Source organism: Carcharodon carcharias, chromosome 19 (assembly GCF_017639515.1).
Source record: "Carcharodon carcharias isolate sCarCar2 chromosome 19, sCarCar2.pri, whole genome shotgun sequence".
Classification (NCBI taxonomy): domain Eukaryota; kingdom Metazoa; phylum Chordata; class Chondrichthyes; order Lamniformes; family Lamnidae; genus Carcharodon; species Carcharodon carcharias.
The window spans coordinates 17,862,308-17,886,139 of NC_054485.1; the positions used below are offsets into that span (position 1 = coordinate 17,862,308).

The following is a 23,832-nucleotide window of genomic DNA, read 5'->3' on the forward strand; positions in this document are numbered from 1 at the left end:
AAGCTTTATGCTAGCACTAGGTACCTGAAATGGGAGCAGTTCCACTTCCAAATCTTAGCATGACAAACAATCCCTAGAAATAAATATTTAGACTTGTACCGGCTATTAAGAATGAAAAATCAAAGTTAAAGGCATGTTTTCATATCTTAATAAAAAAATGTATCAAAACTCATTTTGGTATATACATTTGAGGCATAATTCAAATACTTATCCACATTAAATTTCATACAATTTCAGCTATTAATTCTGAGATTGAGCACCTCTCTTCTGTCAAGAGATATCCTACTGTTACTGATGTATTACATGATACAATAAACCTGTAACAGAGTGACATATTATACAAGTTAATGTGAGCAATGATAGCATGAAATGTATTTGGAGAAAAACAGACCAACTGTTGTTTTGAAGAACAAAAGAAATTTTATTTAAGTCCTGCCTCATGAAAATAACCACTGTATTACGAAGGGGAGTGGTTCAAACCGGCAATTCTTTCACAGGCAAACACTAGTAATATGGAGAAAATGGAATTACTTAATCAAGTTAAGTTCAATGTTTTAGAAAAGCTCATGTATTTGTGGCTATAATAATTGCCCAAAGATTTTTATATTTACATGAAGTATCAGAAGCTAAAAGAATCCTGTTCCTATTGCAGGAAGCTTCTTTTCTCTCCAGAGCCACCTCTCAACAACCACATCCTAGCGCACAAATGAGGATATGCCTCTATTGTTGAGCACTATTGGTTGCCCATCATTGTGTTACTGTTTTGTGTGTACATGTGGGAGAAGAGTTCGACATACAAAATGGAAGGCCATGCTTGGTTCAAGTTGACTCAAATCTGCAGGTGCTGGATTAAAACCCTAAATGTTCCCCTCGTTATCCTGAAAATTAGGCTCCTATCAATCATAGCATTTAAAAACAGACAACAGTAAACTAATTGAAATGCAATTCTAATTTGGAGGATACTGTAGATCAAAGCTAAAAATGGTTTCTCCATGTTTCACTTACTCCACATTTTCAGAGAATGGTGACCTCTAATGGTAGTTTCAAGTACAAGTGTGCCCTACACAGTTTTCAGAAGTAGTAACAGCTATTATGGAGGTGGAGGTTGTAGGACATTGATACATGCTAACCTTTTTCTTTAATACCGCCCACTGCAAAAACGAAACTCAGAACTTTATATAGACAAACCGAGCCTACAAACATACAAACACAGACACAAATGTATTATCATGAAGTCTTCAACCTCAACAAAATCAGAAGACTAAACATATAAAACTTTTCAGAACTGTAAACATTTCATGGTACTAGATTATGATGATACTCAATCATTAATTGCAAGGCTGAATATCAGAAAAATGATTCTGTGGCATATACCCATAATAACTGATTTATACATGTTTACAATTATTTGCATTTTAGCAAAACCGTATTGAGCATATTTGTCAGACAACAAATCAATCAATCAATCATGTGACATTGTGCTGTGCGTTTAAAAGTAGAGACGAGCCTCTGGAATACAGTTTCAGTGAAGGTCAAATCACCAGTCTCTCCCTCCAGCCACTCCCCAAGAAAACTCATTTTTGCTATTTGAATCTCCAAACTTATTCCACGAAATCCACCTTCCCAAGAAAAGTGTCAACTATCTAAAGCTCCAAATGATCAGTCCCATTTAATAGTGTAATCACCATGATTTTACTTGTCCTATGCAGAACAGGTTACATTCTTTGGAAATAAGGATTGCTCAAATACATGTAGAGATTTCAAAATGAATTATGCAGGTTTGCATCTCGCCCCCTCAAAAGAAATTTAAGAATCCGTTCAAATAATTATCTCAGTGGAACTGGTATGACAAACGGCTGCCTGTCTGGTAAATCAGTTTACTTAAAATAGCTGGAAAATTTCAAACATAACTGCAACATTCAATTTTGTTTTTCTTTAAATAGAAAAAACCCCAGTGAAACATATTTACAGGTCACAGTAGAAATACAATGAGCCAGAACAACGACACAAGGCCTCAATGCAGACAGATGACCAGTTCAATACTTCAAAAGGTTACTGTCTGCCAATAATTGGGAAGACTGTCAGCTCACAGCTCATCTTTGTCATAATCCTCAAGATCCACATCACTTAGATCAATGTCCTCTTCTGCTGGCAGCTGAGGAAGATGAAAGACTTGTTAGGATTTATGATCATTGCTTAACACATTTAATTTCTTCCTTTTTCTCACAAAGACCCCAACTCCCTCAGCTTTGAAGAAGTCTTATCACTAGCCCAGAGGGAAAGGGAAAATCAATAATACTTTTTGTTTAGGGACGGAGAAATGGGGTTGGAAAAGATAAAGAAAAAGACTTTCTGATGAAGTATTGCTACAGTTTGGCAAATGCATATTTGTATCCACTGTATTGTCTTGACATCTTTTCTTCAAATTAAAATTCAAGTCTAATTGTATGCAACTTGACTTTAGAATGACTTGTACTTCATATAATCAGTATTATAGTTTACCGTTTTGTAGCACTTAGAGCCTATTTTTGTCGAATTTGACTTTAATAAAAGTGCCATTTAGTTTCATTCACTATGTCCATGTGTTTTTACTAGTTCTACAGTATAAGAACACAAGAAATAGGTGGAGTAGACCACATGACCAGTCGTGCCTGCTCTGCCATTCAATATCATGGCTGATCTTGGGCTTCAATTTCCATTTTGCCGTCCGCTCGCCATATCTCTAATTCCCTGCAAGACCAAAAATCTGTCTATCCCAGCCTTAAATGTATTCAACAATGGAGCCTCCACAACCCTCTGGGATAGAGAATTCCAAAGATTCACAACCCTTTAAGTGAAGCAATTTCTTCTCATTTGAGTCCTAATGATCAGCCACTTATCCTGAGACTCTGCCTGTGTTTTCAGCTCCCCAACCTGTGGAAACAAATCTCTCTGTCTAAGGAGCTTGTATAGTACTCGTACTGCAGAGTTATCAACTCACCTGACCATCCTTGCCATCCCATGGATCTACTAAGTTAATTTTGGGGAATGCAGCTCCTTTGACAGGCGATGTCGAGCCTCTTCCAACTGACAGCTCTCTGCAGTAAAATTGGAAGTTTATGCAGCTCAGTTGTTTTGATTTAAATCAAAATAGTGTAAAAACATAAGAATTTCAGAAAAAAGATAAACTATTAAACTATCCAAGGACCAGAATTGCAACACCAAGATATTGTATACATGCCCCTACAAACACAACTACTTTGCTAAGAACTTGTACTTCAATGAAAACAATAATGAAATCAGAGTTGCTATAAAATGGACAAAAAAGCCCCACCAATCTTAAGAAAAATCACAGGTGAAAAAAGGTCAAGTTTCTAAAATGTTTAATATGTAAATGAGGGGAACATATTAATGCTAGGCCCAGCAATTTTGTGTAGAAGTAGTAAGCTGCAGTTTGCTGTTTGGATCAGAAATTTGTTAATCCGATGGGCTTAATTTACAACAGTTCTGAAAAATGTTTGCACAGGAAACAGTGTAAAATATAAAATATTGACTGAAATTTGCCATGTTGGTGTCAATCCCTTCTCTCTTACTGAAGCCTCCATGCCTGGTCTGGCAAATTACATTTAAAGCACACAGTAAGAGACTTCCTGAATTGCAATTTGGTTGGTTATCAGACACAATTACCTAAGAAACTCGTTGATGCCCTGTTCACTAAATGAGCCTTTCAGCAGAGCATATTTCATCTTCCTGGCATTAATTGTAGCCATAGCTGGGTAACCAAAGCCACCAATGCCCAAAGAATCTTCAAGTTCTGCCTGAGCACCTGCCTCAGTCCATAGCCAACTAAAAAGAAATACAAAAACCAATTACTCAAAGGAATTCAAATATGAAACGCAATAAATAATAGTAAATACACAGCATTATTAATACAATAGATATACATAAGTATTCACCTCAGCTGTTCACACAGATTTGAATCTAAACTTTTTTTTGATTCTTTCATGGGATGTGGGTGAAACCATCTAGATCAGCATTTATTACTTATTACTAATTGCCCTTGAAGTGATGGTGGTGAGCCACCTTCTTGAACCACTGCAGTCCATGCGGTGTAGGTACACCTAAAGTGCTGTTAGGAAGTTCCAGGATTTAGACTCAGCCACAGTGAAGGAATGGCAATATCATTCCAAGTCAGGATGGTGTGTGGCTTGGAGGGGAACTTGCAGGTGTTTCCACGTATCTGCTGTCCTTGGCCTTCTTGGTGGTGGAGGTCGCAGATTTGGGGGGTGCTGTTGAAAAAGAGCCTTGGTGAGTTGCTACAGTGCATCTTTGTAGGTGATACAGACTGCTGCCACTGTGCGTCAGTGGTGGAGGGAGTGGATATTGAAGGTGGTGGATGGGGTGCCAATCAAGCAGGCTGCCTTGTTCTGGATGGTGTCGAGCTACTGGAGAGTATTCCATCATACTCCTGACTTGTGCCTCGTACATGGTAAACATGTTACATCTGCTACATGTTTTCCATTTGGACAAACATTTGAATAAATATACTTACCCCCAGAACTTCTTTTTGTATTTGCTTGCCATAGTCTTCATTACTGCCAGATATTCATTTCTCCCAGAAGCCCCTGTAAACAGAAGTAACCAAGTTAGCTAAATGGTCAAGTAGAATGCTTTTGGAGGTCAATATAGTTTCATACATTTAAAAAAAAGGATGAACATCCTCATTTTTAAAAATGGGCATGGATTCACTACAAAGGGCTGATGTAACCAGAGAGAAAAGATATATAGAGGGTATAGGTTTTTTTGTGTCTCCCACGAGATTACATTATTGGTTGATTTGGACAAATTGGAGTCATCATGTGCTCAAGTTGCAATACCACAGTACGGACAGGCTTCATTGACCAACTAATCTTTTCCTATCCTTGGTTTTCATATGTTTCATATAACAGTAAGAACAGTTAAAGCCCACCTGTATCCAGGATATGTGGCAGTACAGCAACGATACATAACTGATGGTCATCACAAGTCTTCTTCAGGATCCCTTCATCAGTAATCTATTTTTAAGAAAAAGAAAACTCATTATTGGGTATGAATTTATTTGCACTTGTTTTGGTCCTTGCTCGATTTACAAGCGAAGAAACCATTTGAAAATTTGAGTGTACTTTTGATTTGCTCATTTTGCAAGGGTTCAAGGTGATTAGTAATGAATACAAAACCTCCTGTACACAATTAATATGTCTCTTAACATTGTCTGAGGTCTAGTTTTGTACCAGTTCCAAGTACATACCAGCTGTGAAAGACAAGGAGCTGTATTTTGGCTACCAAGACGGGTAGCTCGAGACGGAAAATTTCCCAACTTGCTGGATCCCCCCCCCATCAAAAAAATCTTCGGAAATGTGCAATTTTGCTCCGCCAACCAAACCAACGTAGGTTGATTCGAAGGCCTGTCTCAGTTCTCTGGGACTTTGTCCCAGTTGTTTTAGAAGTTGTCAGGCCCTGTAACCCCCATCATCCCCATGGCCCCTCATCACCCCATAGCCACTCACCCAGTATCCACCACAGTGTCAGCAATTACATTGTCAAGGCCCAATAACAATCATCTTGATGACTGGCAATTACATTGTATAGCAGCTACATTGTTAAGACAATTGCATTGTAAAAACAGGTAATGGGCATTGGATCACCTATAAATGGGCAGAGCTGTAACACTCCAAGGGGAAAGGAACTGGGAGTCTGTCACTTTGCTGAGCTGTCTTAAGAATAAACCTGCTTGAGGCAAAAGATTAGTTTCAGCCTTACTCTTCCCTTATATACAATTATTGAAATTCACACACGTGGAGACTTCAGGAGCCATATGATGAAAAAAAACTTCTTATCTCACTGATACTGGAACAAAGTGGAGGTTATGAAACAAGAGTAAGATTTTTGAAACAGCTGCTTCGGCTTTCCAGTCTGCTCCTCACCTCATGCAGTTCTGGAGCTGGTGCATTTTCAGCAAACAACTCAAGAGCACGAGCAACAATATCACTCTTTGATCTTCCACCTTCATAATCATATGGGGCATCCTCATCTTTGTGAAATATCTTGATAGTGGGATATCCACGGATCTGTGGGCAGAATCAAAGCATCTTTTACATTACATTAGTTCTTAGGAGATTAAACGTTTAATATATTGGTTAAAAATCAAAAAGGTGGGGCATGAATCAGATTGCTATAAGCTTTTTTTTAAAAAACAATTTGAAAACAAACTATTGGATGGCACTTCTAATTTAGAATATTCTTCAAAAAATAGTTTTGACTTCTGATCAATACATTTTAACAGAGATAAAACAGATATAACCTCAAAGACCATAATCATATCATGCATTTTAAAGTATGTGCAACTAGCAAACCAAACAATTTAAAATCAAATATGCAACAACTAAACAACATTTTCAGCAGCATCTTTATTTGACAGAAAAATTCACCCTCAGTTACACAAGTAAAACCCATCATACAGTGTAGCTGTATGGCAATACTGAAACAAGAACATTGCACTTGTGTGTAAAAAAAAATTAGTCCCAAATATTAAAACTCGTTACAGCCCATGTTATACTTGCTGCCACAAAGCCAAAAGCTTCTGTCCACTTACCCCGTACCGGCCAGCTATCAGTTGATTAGCTGTGGCATCTACTGCTGCCAATTTCACCTTTCCACCAGTTTGACTTTTGACCTCAAAGGCTGCCTCTGCCCACTCAGGTTCCAACCTTTACAACACAAATCAAGTTTTTAAAAAAAATTAAGTTACATAGTCTATGTGCTTAGAAGTCATATCCTAGGTAGTCATTCAAATAAATAGCATGGTGTATTAGACATACAATAGACTGGAGTTATTAATTAGTCACTGCATTTGCCTACCCACAAAACCCAAGTCTTGCCAACATAAGAGTATTCAGAATGCTGGCCAACCCAAGGGACACCAACGTCAACTCACTGGAACAAAATCTCATCCACTAATACAGCACTATCCAATTAAAAGCTGCTGACTAGCCATGGGTGATGTTACACAAAAGCATTTTAGCACATGTACTAACTTAGTAGAGAACACCTTATGCCCACTTGCAATACAAGTTAACAGTACTTTTGTGTTTGAGAAAATAAAATACTACAGAATCAGAGTGCAGAAGAGGTCCTTCAGCCCATCAAGTCTGCACCAACATGTGAGAAACACCTGACCCCAACCTACCTAATCCCATTTACCAGCACTTTGCCCATAGCCTTGAATGTTATGATGTGTCAAGTGCTCATCCAGGTACTTTTTAAAGGATTGAGGCAACCGCCTCCTCCACCCTCCCAGGCAGCACATTCCAGACCTCCCCACCACCCTCTGGGTAAAAAAGTTTTTCCTCACAACCCCCCTAAACCTCCTGCCCCTCACCTTGAACTTATGTATCCTCGTAACTGACCCTTCAACTAAGAGGAACAGCTGCTCCCTATCCACCCTGTCCATGCCCCTCAATCTTGTGCACCTTGATAAGGTCACCCCTCAGTCTTCTCTGCTCCAATGAAAACAACCAAAGTCTATCCAACCTCTCTTCATAACTTAAATGTTTCATCCGAGGCAACATCCTGGTGAATCTCCTCTGCACCCCCTCCAGTGCAATCACATCCTTCCTATAATGTGGTGACCAGAACTGTACACAGTACTCCAGCTGTGGCCTCACGAAGAGTCTATACAACTCCATCATGACCTCCCTACTTCTGTAATTTATGCCTCGATTGATAAAGGCAAGTGTCCCGTATATCTTTTTCACCACCCCACTAACATGCCCCTCCACCTTCAGAGATCTATGGACACACATGCCAAGGTCCCTATTTTCCTCAGAACTTCTTAGTGTCATGCCATTCATTGAATACTTCCTTGTCAATTTACTCCTTCCAAAAGTGTATCACCTCACACTTTTCAGGGTTAAATTCCATCTGCCACTTATCTGCCCATTTGACCACCCTATCTATATCTTCCTGTAGCCGAAGACACTCAAACTCATTGTTAAGCCCCGGCCAATCTTTGTTTCATCCGCAAACTTACTAATCCTCCCCACAACATAGTCATCTATGTCGTTTATATAAATGACGACTAATCAGGGTCCCAGCACAGATCCCTGTGGTATGCCACTGGACATTGGCTTCCAGTCACTAAAGCATCCTTCTGTCATCACCCTCTGCCTCCTACAACTAAGCTAATTTTGAATCCAACTTATCAAATTACCCTGTATCCCATTTGCATTTGCCATCTTTATAAGTCTCCCATGTGGGACCTTATCAAAGGCTTTGCTGAAATCCATATAAACTACATCAACTACACTACCCTCATCTACACACCTGGTCACCTCCTCAAAAAAATTCAATCAAATTTGTTAGGCACGACCTCCCTCTGACAAAGCCATGCTGACTATACCTGATCAAACGTTACCTCTCCTAGTGGAGATAGATTCTCTCCTTCAGAATTTTCTCCAATAGTTTCCCGACCACTGACGTGGGACTCACTGGCCTGTAGTTCCCTGGTTTATCTCTACAACCCTTCTTAAATATCGGAACCACATTAGCTGGCACCTCCCCCGCGGCCAGAGAGGAATTAAAAATTTGGGTAACAGTCCTTGCAATCTCCTCCCTTGCCTCCCCCAGCAGTCTGGGACACAAATCATCCGGACCTGGACATTTGTCCACTTTTAAACCTGCCAACACCTCCAACACCTTGTCACTCCCTATATCAATTTGCTCAATAACCTCGCAGTCTCCCTCCCAGAGTTCCATACTTCATCCTCATTCTTTTAGGTGAAGACGGATGTGAAATATTCATGCAACACTCTACCGTTGTCCTCTGGCTCCACCCATAGATTGCCCCCTTGATCCCTACTCTTTCCCTGGTTATTCTCTTCCCATTGATATACTTATAGAATATCTTGATTTTCCCTACGTTTACCAGCCAGAGCTCTTATATCCCCTCTTTGCTCTCCTAATAGCTTACTTAAGCTCCACCCTGCACTGTCTGTACCCCACTAATGCCTCTGCTGATTTGCTTCCCTTGTACCTGCTAAAAAAAACCTCTCTTTTCCTTCTCATCTTATCCTGAATATCCCTGGTCATCCATGGTTCTCTGGGCTTGTTACTCCTTCCTATCGCTCTAGAGGGAACATGTTGAGCCTGTACCCTCCCCATTTCCTTTTTGAACACCCCCCACTCCTCCTCTGTAGACTTCCCCACAAGTAGCTGTTCCCAGTCTATCTTGGCCAGATCCTGCCTCATTTTATTAAAATCCACTCTCCTCCAATCCAAAACATTTTTATGCAACTTGTCTATTTCTTTGACCATAACAAGCTTAAATTGCACCATGTTGTGGTCGCTATCACTAAAATGCTCCCCCACCACCTCAGCCACCTGTCCAGCTTCATCCCCCAGAATTAGGTCCAGCATTGTGCCGTCTAAATGACTAAAAAAAGTGCTTTTGCCTTACCATTTCATCAAGCAGTACCATGAATAGGCATGCAATGTGTGTTGACATCACACACCCAATGACAGTGCCTAACACTCCAGTTTTAAACTGTACCAATCAGAAATGCAATTCGCCACATCTAGATTCCTAATTAGCCAGGTGAGGATAATGGCTGATACATCTGATAATACTGCACAAGTACAGGGTAACGTAAAACAATAATCCGAAGGGGGCTCTGCAATTGACCTCCATTTACATTCACTAGTACAGGAAACTACATGCAAGTGTACATTTAACTTACAAAACCTCTTCAGTAAAGCAAGCCCAAGTAGATTTTACCTTCACTTCCAACTCCATGACTAGCAATGACTCCTCACTGAAGACCAGCTTCATTGGCAGAAGTTGCCCTCCAGTACAGAACAAAAGAAGTAACTCATGTGTCAAAATCAAGTGTTGGCAGGCTAGTCAACTATAAAACTCATCAAAACCAAGCCTTTCCTCACCAGTATGACTTTAAATTTTTTCATTGGATGTGAGGGTCACTGGCAAGACCAGCATTTATTGCTTATTCCCAGTTGCCCTTCAGATATAAGCAAATATGCTTTCTAACAAGATGACAATCAGCTATGAAGTCTGGAAAATCTTAACTAACCCTAATGCAGGAATTTGGAGGGTTTAATTTTAATTTATTCACTGAATTTCAGTATCTGGAAAGGCCAGCATCTATTGCCCATCTCAATTACCCAGAGAAGTTGACGTGACCACCGAGCGGCTTAAGTCAAGTCATTTCAGAGGTAACTTACGAGCCAACCACATTACTGTGGTCTGGGGTGACACATATATAGGCCATACTGGGTAATGGTGGCAAGTTCCCTCCCCTATAATGGAGCCAGTTGAGATTTTACCTTTACTAATACTAGTTTTTCCCTTACTTACAGATTTTATTGAACTGAAATTAAATTCCTCAGCCATCACAATGGGATTTAAATTTGCACCCTCCGGATTATTAGTTCAAGCCTCTGCATTACTGGTCCAGTGAGGAAACCACTATACATCATACCTTTCTAGCACCCCTACTGACAGAAACTAACCTGGTACAAACTGGGATTCAAACTCAAGGCCTTTTGCCAACTGAGCCAATGCATAGGAAAAAAAATGAGGCTTAGAAAGTAACATCAAAGTGGTGGTTCCAGTCGATATGTCTACCATTGCCATTTTGAAATACATTCTGAAGAACAGACCTGACTCGAAAACATAACTTGCCACTTTAGTACACTAGAAGATATCTTCAACTTGAAATGATCTGAATCAGACAAAACAGTTTACTTCATGAATGCAAATTCCTTCAGATCTTCCAGCTTTGCTCATTCAGTATTGTTCAAGAGTTGAAGAGGCGTGCGAGAGGAGCTGGGAGAACAGGGGTGACTGAAGGAGTTCAATGAGTGAAGAAGATGATCTTTTGAGTACTGTGAGTAGGGTCGGGTAAGTATTTACTACTTTTATTGCTCATAGTTTTTAAGGTCTTATTTTGTGGTTCATCGTTTGTAAGGGCTATATTCTGTAACAACAAGGAGCAGGGAAGAAGGACCCTAGAGTAACTGATATTATTTGATATTAAGTATCTTCCAAAGGTTTAATTTAATTTAAAGGGGTAAGTCATGGCAGGAGAGCTCAAAGCCATGCTGTGCTCCTCCTGCTCTATGTAGGAAGCCGGGAACATTTCCAGTGCTCAAGGCCAGCATGTGTGCGGGAACTGTCTCCAGCTGCAGCTCCTGGAAGCCCGGGTTTCAGGGCTGGAGCAGTGGCTGGGGACACAGTGGAACATCCGCGAGGCAGAGAGTATCGTGGATAGCACGTATAGAGTGGTGGTCACACTACAGGCTAAGAGTCCACAGGCAGGAAGGGAATGGGTGACCACCAGGCAGAGCAAGAGGACTAGGCAGGCAGTGCAGGAATCTCCTGTGGCTATTCCCCTGCAAAGCAGATATACCACATTGGATACTGTTGAGGGGATTGGCCTCTCAGGGGAAAGCAGCAACAGCCAAATTCGTTGCACCACAGTTGGCTCTGCTGCACAGGGGAGGAGTAAAAAGTGTGGGAGTGCAATATTTGTAGGGGATTCAATTGTAATGGGAATATATAGGCGTTTCTGTGGCCACAAATTAGACTCCAGGATGGTATGTTGCTTCCCTGGTGCTAGGGTTAAGGATGTCTCAGAGCGGCTACAGGACATTCTGAAGGGGGATGGTGAACAGCCAGTGGTCGTGGTACACGTTGGTGCAAACAACATAGATAAAAAAAGGGATGAGGTCTCAAAAGCAGAATATAAGGAATTAGGAAGTAAGTTGAAAAATAGAACCTCAAAGGTAGTGATCTCAGGATTACTACTAGTGCCACATGCTAGTCAGAGTAGAAATTGCAGGATATATCGGATGAATACATGGCTGAAGAGATAGTGTGAGGGGGAGGGTTTCAGATTCCTGGGACATTGGGACCAGTACAAACTGGACGGGTTACACCGGGACTGATGTCCTAGGGGGAATATTTGCTAGAGTGGTTGGGGAGGGTTTAAACTAAAATGGCAGGGGGATGGGAACCTATGCAAGGAGTCAGAGGAGGGGGAATCAATGACAAGAACAAAAGACAGAAAGAGGAATGAGAAAAGCGATAGGCAGAGAAATCAAGGGCAAGAGTCAAACAGGGCCTCAGTGAAAAGTAGTGGGAATGGGACGAGTAAAAGACAAGCCTTGAGGCTTTGTGCCTTAACGTGAGGAGCATTCACAATAAAGTGGATGAATTAACCACGCAAATAGATGTAAACAGATATGATATAGTCAGGATTACGGAGACATGGCTGCAGGGTGACCAGGGATGGAAATTGAACATCCAGGGGTATTCAGTATTTAGGAAAGACAGACAAAAAGGAAAAGGTGGTGGATTTCCATTGCTGGTTAAAGAAGAAATTAAAGCAACAGTGAGGAAAGATATAAGCTCTGACAATGTGGAACCTGTATGGGTAGAACTGAGAAACACTAAGGAGCAAAAAATGTTAGTGGGAGTTGTATATAGACCCCCAAACTGTAATGTTGGGAAAGTCATTAAACAGGAAATTAGAGATGCATACAATAAAGGAACATCTGTAATTATGGGTGACTTTAATCTGCATATAGATTGGCAAATCAAATTAGTAATAATACCATAGAGGAGGAATTCCTGGAATGTATACGGGATGGTTTTCTGGACCAATATGTTGAGGAACTAACTAGAGAACAGGCCATCCTAGACTGGGTATTGTGTAATGAGAAAGGAATAATTGGCAATCTAGTTGTGTGAAGCCCCTTGGGAATAAGCAACCATAATATGATAGAATTCTTCAGCAAGATGGAGAGTGACGTAGTTGATTCTGAGACTAGCTCCTGAATCTTAATAAAGGAAACTATGATTGTATGAGGCACGAGTTGGCTTTGATGGATTGGGAAACATTACTTAAAGGATGACAGTGGATAGGCAATGGCAAACATTCAAAGGGCGCATGGGTGAACTGCAACAATTGTTTATTCCTGTCTGGAGCAAAAGTAAAACAGGAAAGGTGGCCAAACCATGGCTTACAAGGGAAATTAGAGATAGTATTAGATCCAAGGAAGGGGCATACAAATTGGCCAGAAAAAACAACAGACCTGAGGATTGGGAGCAGTTTAGAATTCAGCAAAGAAGGACCAAGGGATTGATTAAGATGGGGGAAATAGAGTATGAGTGTAAGCTTGCGGGGAACATAAAAACTGACTGTAAAAGTTTCTATAGGTATGTGAAGAGAAAAAGATTGGTGAAGATCTTCCCTTACAGTGAGAAACAAGGGAATTTATGATGGGGAACAAAGAAATGGCTGACCAACTAAATACATACTTTGGTTCTGTTTTCACAAAGGAGGACACTAATAACATACCAGAAATGTTGGGGAACACAGGGTTTAGTGACAGGGAGGAGCTGAAAGAAATCAGTATTAGTATGGAAATGGTGTTAGGGAAATTGATGGGATTGGAGGCCGATAAGTCCCCAGGGCCTTATAATCTACATCCCAGAGTACTTAAGGAAGCGGCCCTAGAAATAGTGGATGCAATGGTGGTCATCTTTTGAGATGGAACACTTCCTACAGATGGAGGGTAGCTAACATAACCCCACTATTTAACAAGTGAGGTAGAGAGAAAACAGGGAATTATAGACCAGTCAGCCTGGCGTCGGTAGTGGGGAAAATTCTAGAGTCCATTATAGAAGATTTAATAGCTGAGCACTTGAAAAACAGTGGCAGAATCGGACAGAGTCAGCATGGATTTATGAAAGGGAAATCATGCTTGACAAATCTACTGGAATTTTTCGAGGATGTAACTAGTAGGGTTGATGAGGGGGAGCCAGTGGATGTGATTTACTTGGACTTTCAGAAGGCTTTCGGCAAAGTCCCACAGAAGAGATTGGCATGTAAAATTAAAGCGCGTGGGCTTGGGGGTAGTGTACGGAAATGGATAGAAAACAGGTTGGCAGATAGGAAACAGAGTAGGAATAAACGGGTCTTTTTCCAAATGGCAGGTAGTGACTAGTGGGGTACCGCAGGGATCAGTGCTGGGACCCCAGCTATTCACAATGTATATTTATATGTGGGAGCTAATGTAATATCTCCAAATTTGCAGATGACACAAAGCTGGGTGGGAGGGTGAGCTGTGAGGAGGATGCAGGGATGCTTCAGTGTGATTTGGACAAGCTGAGTGGGCAAATGCATGGCAAATGCAGTATAATGTGGATAAATGTGAGGTTATCCATTTTGGTAGCCAAAACAGGAAGGCAGATTATCTGAATGGTTATAAAATTGAGAGAGGGGAACGTGCAATAAGACCTGGGTGTCCTCATATACCAATCGCTAAAGGTAAGCATGCAGGTGCAGCAGGTAAAGAAGGCAAATGGTATTTGGCCTTCATTGTGAGAGGATTCGAATGCAGGAGCAGGGATGTCGTGCTGCAATTATACAGGGCCTTGGTGAGACCACCAAGTGGTCTCACCAAGTGGAAGGATATTCTTGCTATAGAGGGAGTACAGTGAAGGTTTACCAGACTGATTCCTGGGATGGCAGGACTGACACACGAGGAGAGATTGAGTCGATTAGGATTATATTCGCTGGAGTTCAGAAGAATGAGGGATGGGATCTCATAGAAATCTATAAAATTCTAACAGGACTAGAGTGGATGCAGGAAGGATGTTCCCGATGGTGGAGGAGTCCAGAACCAGGGGGTCACAGTCTGAGGATAAGGGTAGACCATTTAGGACTGAGATGAGGAGAAATTTCTTCGAACAGAGAATGGTGAGCCTGTGGAATTCGCTACCACAGAAATTGGTTGAGGCCAAAACATTGTATCTTTTCAAGAAGGAGTTAGATATAGCTCTTGGAGCGAAAGAGATCAGAGGATATGGGGAGAAAGCGGGAGCAGGCTATTGGGTTGAATGATCAGCCATGATCATAATGAATGGCGAAGCAGGCTCAAAGGGCCTGCTCCTATTTTCTATGTATTCACACCTATCAGTATATCAATAGCACATTCCTCCCCAATATATTTCGAGAAAATAATTAGGTACCTCTTACAGTGCCCGCACCATGGCGCATAGAACTCCACCATCCAAATGTCACTGCTGCCAATCACGTTTTCGTCAAAGGTATCATCAGTCAAATCAATCACATCTTTTTTACCTGATCCACTGCCACTGCTCTGTAATCAGAGGACAACAGTTAAAACTAAAGAATGCAAGAGCCTGATAATTGTGTTTCTCTTTTCTTCACCCACCAACCTACAGTGAATGTCTTTGTAACAAAGTAAGAGTTCAAGTTAGTCAACTATAGATAAGCAGACGCCTGAATAAACATCTTTCTAACCTCATGTTCTGTGAAATTTGAACTGCACCAATACAACAAAAAAAAACTTGATAGCAGGCATATCATTTTCAGCAAGCAACTATTAGTGGACCAATTTTTTGTAGTTTTAGGTTTACTCAAATCAGGATACTTCTGAGCAGTTTCCATTAACATGCAAAGCTGCCAAACTTTAATATTTCACATATCAATATTGTAGCAAAAAATGTGCAAACCTGCGAGTATTAAAATAGATTGCAAACATGGCATACAGGCCTAGTAGGTTTCAATTGCTTCTTTTAATATCTAGTATCCATCTAGCAATTTTACCTTTTTGCCAGAAGAACTTGAGCCACCCTTGCCTCCAAGTCTATCCCGGATGATTGACCTTAAAGAGTTAAGGGCTGCATCTGTGATTCCTTGAGCTGATCTGGCACCTGCATGTAATGACAATTAGCACTGATTGAAAATGTTTTTCTTGGATTTGAAATTTCAGTTCACAACTTTACAACAGCACAAAATTAATTTGCAGCCAATTTTCCCCAATCAAAATTCTTAAAGAAAATATCACAATTTGACTCATTAAATTAAAAATAAAGTGCATGAACACAAGCTGGTAATGTAATGTGCCTCATCAAAAAAAAGGGCCCAAGTTTTAAGCTTTCCCCCCTAAATTTAGTCCTGCAGTTACAGCAGTTTTAAGATGAAATTGGCTGTTCCATAGAACAACATACATTTAGTTTTCCTAATATTTGAAGAATTTTAATAGCAGCAGAAAGCTTTTTACTTAGGTCAGAACCATTGATTACTTATACATATACAATTAGGCTAAAAGTACATATCCTATCAACTCTAGGCAAATTTTAAATAAACCATTTGCCTGAGCACAGTTCAATAGAGCTCTCCATTGAGCAGGCCATTTAGCCCTGTGAAACAGTTCAGCCATTCAATGAAATTATGGCTGATCTGTGACCTAATTCTATTTTCCTGTTTTCTAATTCCACTCCTATAAAAAGGTAAGACTATGCGCCCCCCTAGCCTTAGACTCCTGACCAGCAGAAATAATTTCACTCTACCTAGTCGATTTGTTCCCCTTAATATCAAATTACCCCTTTAAATTGCAGGGAATAAATCAGAGTTTGTATAATCTCTCCTTGTAATTTAACCTTTGGAGTCCAAGTATCTCTATGCCATTCCTTACCATTATAATCATCCGGTTTGTTCTTATTTAATCCAAATAGCTTGATAGTTGGGAATCCCTGAATGCCATACTGTCCACCAAGAGACTGATGTTTGTCTGCATCCACTGCCCCAACTTTTACTATTCCCTGCAACATTACAACAAAAAGTTATAAAGCGGAATCCCAATTTCACCCTTGACCCGTCTCCAAATTCAATGAAGACCCAAATGATGGTGAAGAAAGCAATTTCTTGTACATTGTACACCACATCCTACACCAAGAAATACATCTTTAGCATAACATACTTAATTTGTTTGTTGATCAGAACAAACGCACTCAAATAACTTTAAACCATGAATTAGAAAGTTTAATCAGTATCAACAAAAGGCAAGACTCTCAGGCCATTACAGAATGGCATAAAACAGTTCCCGGAACAGTGAGTTCATATGTTGGCCCACTGATCAAAGGGATTGAAGAAAACAGAATAGAGGAAACTAAATTGCAGAGCATTTATACACATCGTAAATCGGTATTTGTAGCGTCATACACCATGCCTCAGCTAAAAACAGACAAGTGTATGCTGCACTAAGGCAATAGCTGGGATGGCAAAGAAGTTTTTAAAAATGTTTAAAATCAGCAGTCAGGCCCTTTTACACTTTATTATAATACAACACAAATAGTCAATAAATGTGCCTGTAAAAAAACCTACATACCAAGAGGTATTCAAAATTAAAACCAGAAGTGTTACTAATTTCCAAAAACTTAAGTCTTTAAACAGGAAAACTCAAGTGGAAAGAAATACTTTGTATTGTAACCTAAAAGTTAGTTAAATCACACTTAATTAAAAATACAACCTTCAAGGCAGATGCAGCTTTTTTCCACTCTGGGGCCAAATTCTGACAATGCCCACACCTGAAACAGGATTTAAAAAAATATAAATGCTTTATATATTTATATAGACTCAGCATGTGAGAAGTCCATAACTCAATAACAGGTTCAAAAAAAGTGCTCCTGAACCCATGATCCGAATGCAAGATCTGACAAGCAGAGATGCCAATAATGGGAGTGTACAAGCAAACAGGACTTGCAAGAGGGATAGGATATGAACAGAGTTTAAGATAAGCTGAAATTAGGGGTGAAGGATGCTCAGGACAGCATTGAAATAATCAAGTTTCAGGGCAACAAAGGCAGATACAAGAGTTGTAGAGACCCATGGGCTAAAGTAGGAGGAGGTGGTTATGTAACAATGATGGAAGTAGACGGTCTTAGTTCAATATTGAACAGAATGAGGAGGTTTGCTTTAGCTCGATGTAGTGGCCAGGGAAAGTGATGGTGTTGGTGGCATGGGTAGGATACTTGAGGTATAGGCGCAAGATAATGCTTTGGTCTTCTAAATGTAGGAGGCTATGGCTGAATCAAGAAGTGCAGATCACCCTGGTAATGATTAAATAAGTTTGGCATTTGTCTAGAGCATATTGGCACCTCCTCGAAGTAATGATCACCAAAGAATTCAATACACAAGCCATATCGCTACAGATTTTTACAAAAGACTTACTATCTTAGGGCCAGTTTATACTCAATGCAGGCAACCTTTGCTCAGTATTTGTCATGATTTAATCAGTTTTAAAATAATGCTGAAAATCTTGTTTCCTGAATAAGTTCCTCTATACTACCTTTAAGTAAACATTGCAAAGTGCATTCATTTGGAAGCTCTTCTTCCCCCAGATTACATTTTTGATATTCTCCCTTTCCTCTCCAAAGGGAGCAGCATATAATGGAGGCATGGTTCTACAGGTAGCATCATCAGTTTTTCAGGTCCTCTGAACAATACCATGCACATGAAGCAAACTTCATGCCCATACGATCTATCTATCTGTTCACCCTGATTCTACTCTTTCCTGCAAACATTCAAGGAAAGTTTATTGAAAATTTAGCTCCTACCGTATCCCAACTGAGATCGGCTAATTTGTTATAGACCACAAAGCTAGGCACTTCCTTGTCCCGCAAGACAATCTTGCACTTACTCAGTGAGCTACTGTGAGATGGGAGAGAAGAAATAAAGAAATCTGTACCTTGCTCAGGGGAAGCAAGTTAACTGGTTGACACACTTAGCTGGGTTCCATATAAATTGACTTCTAGATCTTACTTACTAAAATTTTCAGATGCAACTTTTACATGTTGGTTCTCTCCACATCCTTATATTTCTCAATCAAAAGTTGAAATATAATGGCTGTTTCAGCATTTGATGTATTTTTGGGATTACTTTAAACCTGGATAATCACTTTCTGCTTGGTCTGCACAAAACAAATTTGGAGCTCTACATGTATATAATCTATTTTTAAAAATTTAGTGTGCCATTTGTAGGGCTCATTTTAAAATGGTTGGCTATAGTCATAACTAGAATAAAGGCAACTTTCTTCCACTCTGGGGTCAAATTCTGACAATGCTCTCACCTGAAACACGAAAGTATATATTTTTTAGAAATATATAGACTCAGCATCAACAAGTCTGTGGTTCAATATCAGGTGTAAAAAAAGCACTCCTGAACACAAGACTTAGCCATTTTATAATGCATGATTAAAGATAACTCATGATTAAAGTTATTCATAACTGGCTGATCGATTGTGAATGCCAATTGTTTTGTACACATGTGGCAATGATGCAACCAAATATTTCTTCAAAATTTGTAATCATTTTTAAAACCAACATGCATATTGTGGATTCTGTACCAGGTGGTTTATTTCACTTAGTGGCAGAACTTGTGTGTTCAGTGCAGCAGGAAAATTGGACTTAAGCCAAGATGCACTTTTTTTTTTTTACACGTTCATATAAGCTTGACAATGTTAAATAGATTATAGATCAAAGTAAAATCTAAACATGCAGGTGGAATATTATCTAACTGTAAAGTGATAGGCCTCAGTAGTATCATGTACACCTCACCATGACGTAGCCCATTCATTTTTGTGCCCTGTCTACAATAAACAAGGTGCAGCACATCCCAATTGTTAAATTTATGTTCTCCTGACTTACCATGGTGCATAGAACTCCACCATCCAGAGTTCATCACTTTGAATAACTTGTGTGTTGAAGTTACTTTGGGTCAGTTCCACAACATCATCACTTGCTGAATAGAGAGCATTGACAGTGACCAGCAAAGGCCCGAAGATACCTGCAAAGCAAAACAAGGCTTCAGTATTAGATTCTGCAAATGTAGGTGGACCAAAATACACACAAACAAAACTTAAGAAAAACAGCACAGCCAGCTATTTTGAAACAATTTATGCACAAATGTTCAATCCTTGCATAATTCAGTTTAACTAACTCCTATGAAACACACACATCTTAAACACAACACTGCAATCGAGTTGTTTAGGCAGTTTAAAATTTATTGTTCAAAAATTGTATCAAATCCCCATGTGTGAACATCATTATCCAGGTGTGTGTACCCCTAAGGTTGTGTAACTCAAAATCAACACCTATAAGCAGTAATAATGTACACTTTAAATTATGTAAGTCTCTCTGGATATTGTCAATTCAGATGATTAGAACTCATTGACAGACCAATAAGTATCAATTAGGATTCCACTGTTCAGTGTAAACTCACTACAGGATTATATAACATTTAAACTTATTAGACATTAGAAGCATATGGCAAAATTATACAGATAGTTTAATGGATCCCATATGCTGTCTGTTGTGACTTTTCCTTCCATAACAGGAAAATATCCTCATTCCCCAGTCCAATTAGGCCTCAACTCATGAGGAAATATGCAATATAAACTATTGTTAGAAAGCTTGACCAATTCTGAGCAAACTGAAAAATTTTGGTGACAATTGAGATTGAAGAATGATTTCCCCATCGAAGGTAATCCTGATTAAATAAAAAAAATCTAAGCAATATACTAGAAATGCGTTTTTGATTTCTTGTTTTATCAGGATGTTAAAACATGCCTAGTGATAATAGCCAACAAGATCAACATCTTGCATACATCCCCAAAACAGTGATAGCTTCACATAAGTTATCACAATCTCAGCTTTCTTCTGGAGATATAAATATGCCTGTAATGTCTTCTATATAAAGGTTCAATCTGTTTTGAAGCAAGATTCACAAGATGCAGTCATCCTAATCCTAAGAAACTGCTTTGTAGTAATGCCAATTTGCAGTAACAAAAACATGACTTTACACAAATAAGATGTGAGTACAACAGGGAGGGATTCAAGAAAGGCCATTTGGACTTCACATCACAGAATACAACTTAGATTGCCCTCCTCAAATGCAATTTATGTTTTATTTAAAAGGTATGAGTGCAGATGCCCCAATCTGAATATATTTAAACTACCAATCAGGAGCAAAACACTGCACATGTTTATGACTTACCACAGAGCACTCTTTTCAGCACAATTTGGATTCACAGTCATGTTGTGCTAGCTGACCCTAAGTTGGAAGCTACAATAAAATCACAGGCAAAAAGAACACACGAGTGCCCGCAGAACAGAGTTGCAAATTTTCATCTCCTTCAAGTATACCCATATTTTATAAACTACACCAATGTGGAAACAGGCACACAAGTAAATCAAGCATTGGGAAAAGTGGATAAACAAAAGAACATTTCAGAAAAGTTTTAGTGCAGTATATATCCTTCATGCTTCAACTTTTATATGTTGCATTCATCTTGGTAAAAGATCTCACTAGGATTTTCTAGAATAATTGGAATGACCTGCCAAAGGTAAGACTTTAGTGGGTAACTTCAGATCAGTAGGATCATGAAAGGGGGCCACCCCAAGATTAGAGAAGAAACAATGCGGATTCAACCTCCTAGAGCGGAGGGGAATCAGTGGCCCTGTTATACCGGAATGGGACACTTTACAACGCAGAGGACCACTCGCTGGTTCAGGCGACAGAAAGAGTGGAAGACAACTCACCGAACACACGAAGCAGCCCCGTCTCCCTGCTCCTGAGCTTCATACTAAGCGCTGAGGTTCACCTGGCTGGACAAGTGAGGCCGCGGGTCTGGAGCTGGGCCCTGGTTTAATAGCCGAGCGCTGGTGGCCAGTCACTCACTGGCGGTAACTCAAGACTCAAGTCCAGCGCTCGCAGTCGGTCGGTCACTCAGACTCAGTCCAATGCTCTCGGTCGGTCACTCAGACTCAGTCCAACGCTCTCGGTCAGTCACTGGCGGGCGGTCACTCAGACTCAGTGCAGGGTTTTCGGTTAGTCTCTAGCGAGCAGCCAGTCGGTCACTCAGACTCAGCACAACAACGCTCGCGGGCGGTCACTCAAGCTCATTCCAGGGCTCTCGGTCTCGCTCCTGCCGTGGCCGCTGCTCATTGGCTACTGCCTCTTTGTGACCTCAACGCGGCTTCAACAGACCTGACCAATCAGGAGACGGACACGTGTCAGCAGCAGCGGCGCCGCCGGTAAAGCGGGAGCAGTGCAGGGGAGAGACAGAGGGGTAGCAAGAAGTAGGTATATGGAGATAGAGAGAAACATAGAAATAGGTATCTACCGCTGCAGTGCTCACTGACATTGGGTGCCAGGCAAGCAATATCTTGATTTTAAGATTCCCATCCTTGTTTTCGAATCCCTCCCTATCTCTGTAATCTCCAGCCCACAACCATCCTGGATATCTGTGCTCCTCTAATTCTGCCCCATTGGGCATCCCCAATTTTAATTGCTGCATCTTTGGTGGCTGTGCCTTCAGTTGCCTAGGCCCCACACTCTGGAATACCCTTCCTATACTCCTGTACCTCACTTTACTCCTTTAAGACATTAACTTAAAACATACCTCTCTGACCAAGCTTATGGTCATCTGGCCTAATATCACCTTATGTGGCTCTGTTATAAGACTCCTGTGAAGTGCCTTGGAAAGTTTTATTGTGTTAAAGGTGCTTATGTGCGTGTATGTATATAAGTTGTAGTTATTCCTCCTCAACTACTCCTTGCAGTAGCCAGTTCCACATTCTTTCCATTCTTCTTGTTGGATTTGCTTGTGACTATCTTATACTTGTGACCTAAACAAAACATGCTGGAAATATTCAGCAGGTCAGGCGGTGGGAGAACTGAGTTAAGCTTTCAGATTAATGACCTCTTTTCAGAACTGGAAAACATGCAACTGTTTTTTAAACAAGTACAAAAGTGGGAAAGGGGCAGAGTAGAAGAAAGAACAAAATGAAAGATTTGGGATGAGGTGGAAGGCAGGAGAAATTAAATCACAAAAAGGATGATGATGCAAAGCAAAATTGGGTGGTAATGAGGCAAATATTGAAAGAAAACAGACTGGTATTTGTGTAGCGCCTTTCAAAGCCACATAATATCCCACAGCACATTAAAGCCAAATGAAGTGTAGTCGCTGTTGTAAAGTAGGAAGCACAATAAGCCAATCTGTGCATAGCAAGCTCCCACAAACAACAATGCGATGATGACCAAATAGTCTGTCATAAACAAAAGAGGAAGCGAACCTGAAACATTAACTCTTGTTTCTCTCTCCACTGATGCTGCCAGATCTGCTGAGTATTTCTAGTATTTTCTGTTTCAGATTTTCAGCATCTGCAGTATTTTGCTTTCTAATGGGTCTAGAGGAGCAGTAAATGGCAACAGTAGAATCATTAGCATCACCTGCTGTCTGGAGAATGGGAGCAGTGTATATGATCTGAAGTTGTTGAGTCTAAAAGGTTGTAAAGTGCCTCATTGAAAGATGACTGCTGTTTCTCAAGTTTCATGACAACAGTAGTATGACATCAGTGTGTGACCTCTAGAGTTCTTGCTAAGATTTCCAGCAAAAGTATTTGTTTTTCTTATATTTATAAATTCTGGTTTTGGACTCCCCCACTTTTGGTAGTCTGCGAATAGCAAAACTCTGATGTAGTTTCTCAACTGTAGGGCCCGACATTGGTGACTTCACCTCATATATGTCCAACCATTTTGGGCATCGGCAATGAACAGAAACATTGTCCTCAGGAAAGGTCCAAAGTAGTTAATGTGTAATCGCACCCAGGGCCTACCTGGCCACTCCCATGGGTGTAATGGGTCTGTCACTGGCAGCTTTTGCAGCTGCTGACATTGCACACAGTGCTTTACTGAACTGTCTATTTTGCCATCCGTCCCTGGCCACCATAGATAGCTGTGTGCTATGGTCTTCATTCAGGAAATTCCTGGATGGGCACTGTGTAGTGCAATTAAAAGTGGCTCCCTTCCCTTTGGAGGAACTATCACGCATGCACATCTTGTCTGGTTATTTCATGTCTTCTGTTGAAATACAGTTTCGTTTAATCAGATACAGGCTCCTGAGACCAACCGTGTAGCAATTGTT

At 40.4% G+C, this 23,832-nt stretch overlaps 1 protein-coding gene across 1 annotated transcript; it reads right to left on the reverse strand.

Moving 5' to 3' along the window:
- Nucleotides 1–400: 400 nt before the first annotated feature.
- On the reverse strand, nucleotides 401–21,852 carry pdia6 (protein disulfide isomerase family A, member 6). Its single transcript, XM_041212233.1, has 13 exons — nucleotides 21,446–21,852; nucleotides 19,553–19,691; nucleotides 17,377–17,434; nucleotides 16,543–16,669; nucleotides 15,672–15,778; nucleotides 15,071–15,201; nucleotides 6,611–6,725; nucleotides 5,943–6,086; nucleotides 4,949–5,033; nucleotides 4,532–4,604; nucleotides 3,667–3,825; nucleotides 2,981–3,077; nucleotides 401–2,155 (listed from the first exon to the last, which is right to left on the reverse strand). The coding sequence occupies exons 1-13, from the start codon at nucleotides 21,486–21,488 to the stop codon at nucleotides 2,087–2,089; spliced, it is 1,347 nt and encodes a 448-aa protein (XP_041068167.1). The 5' UTR covers nucleotides 21,489–21,852; the 3' UTR covers nucleotides 401–2,086.
- Between the last annotated feature and the right edge of the window lie 1,980 nt (nucleotides 21,853–23,832).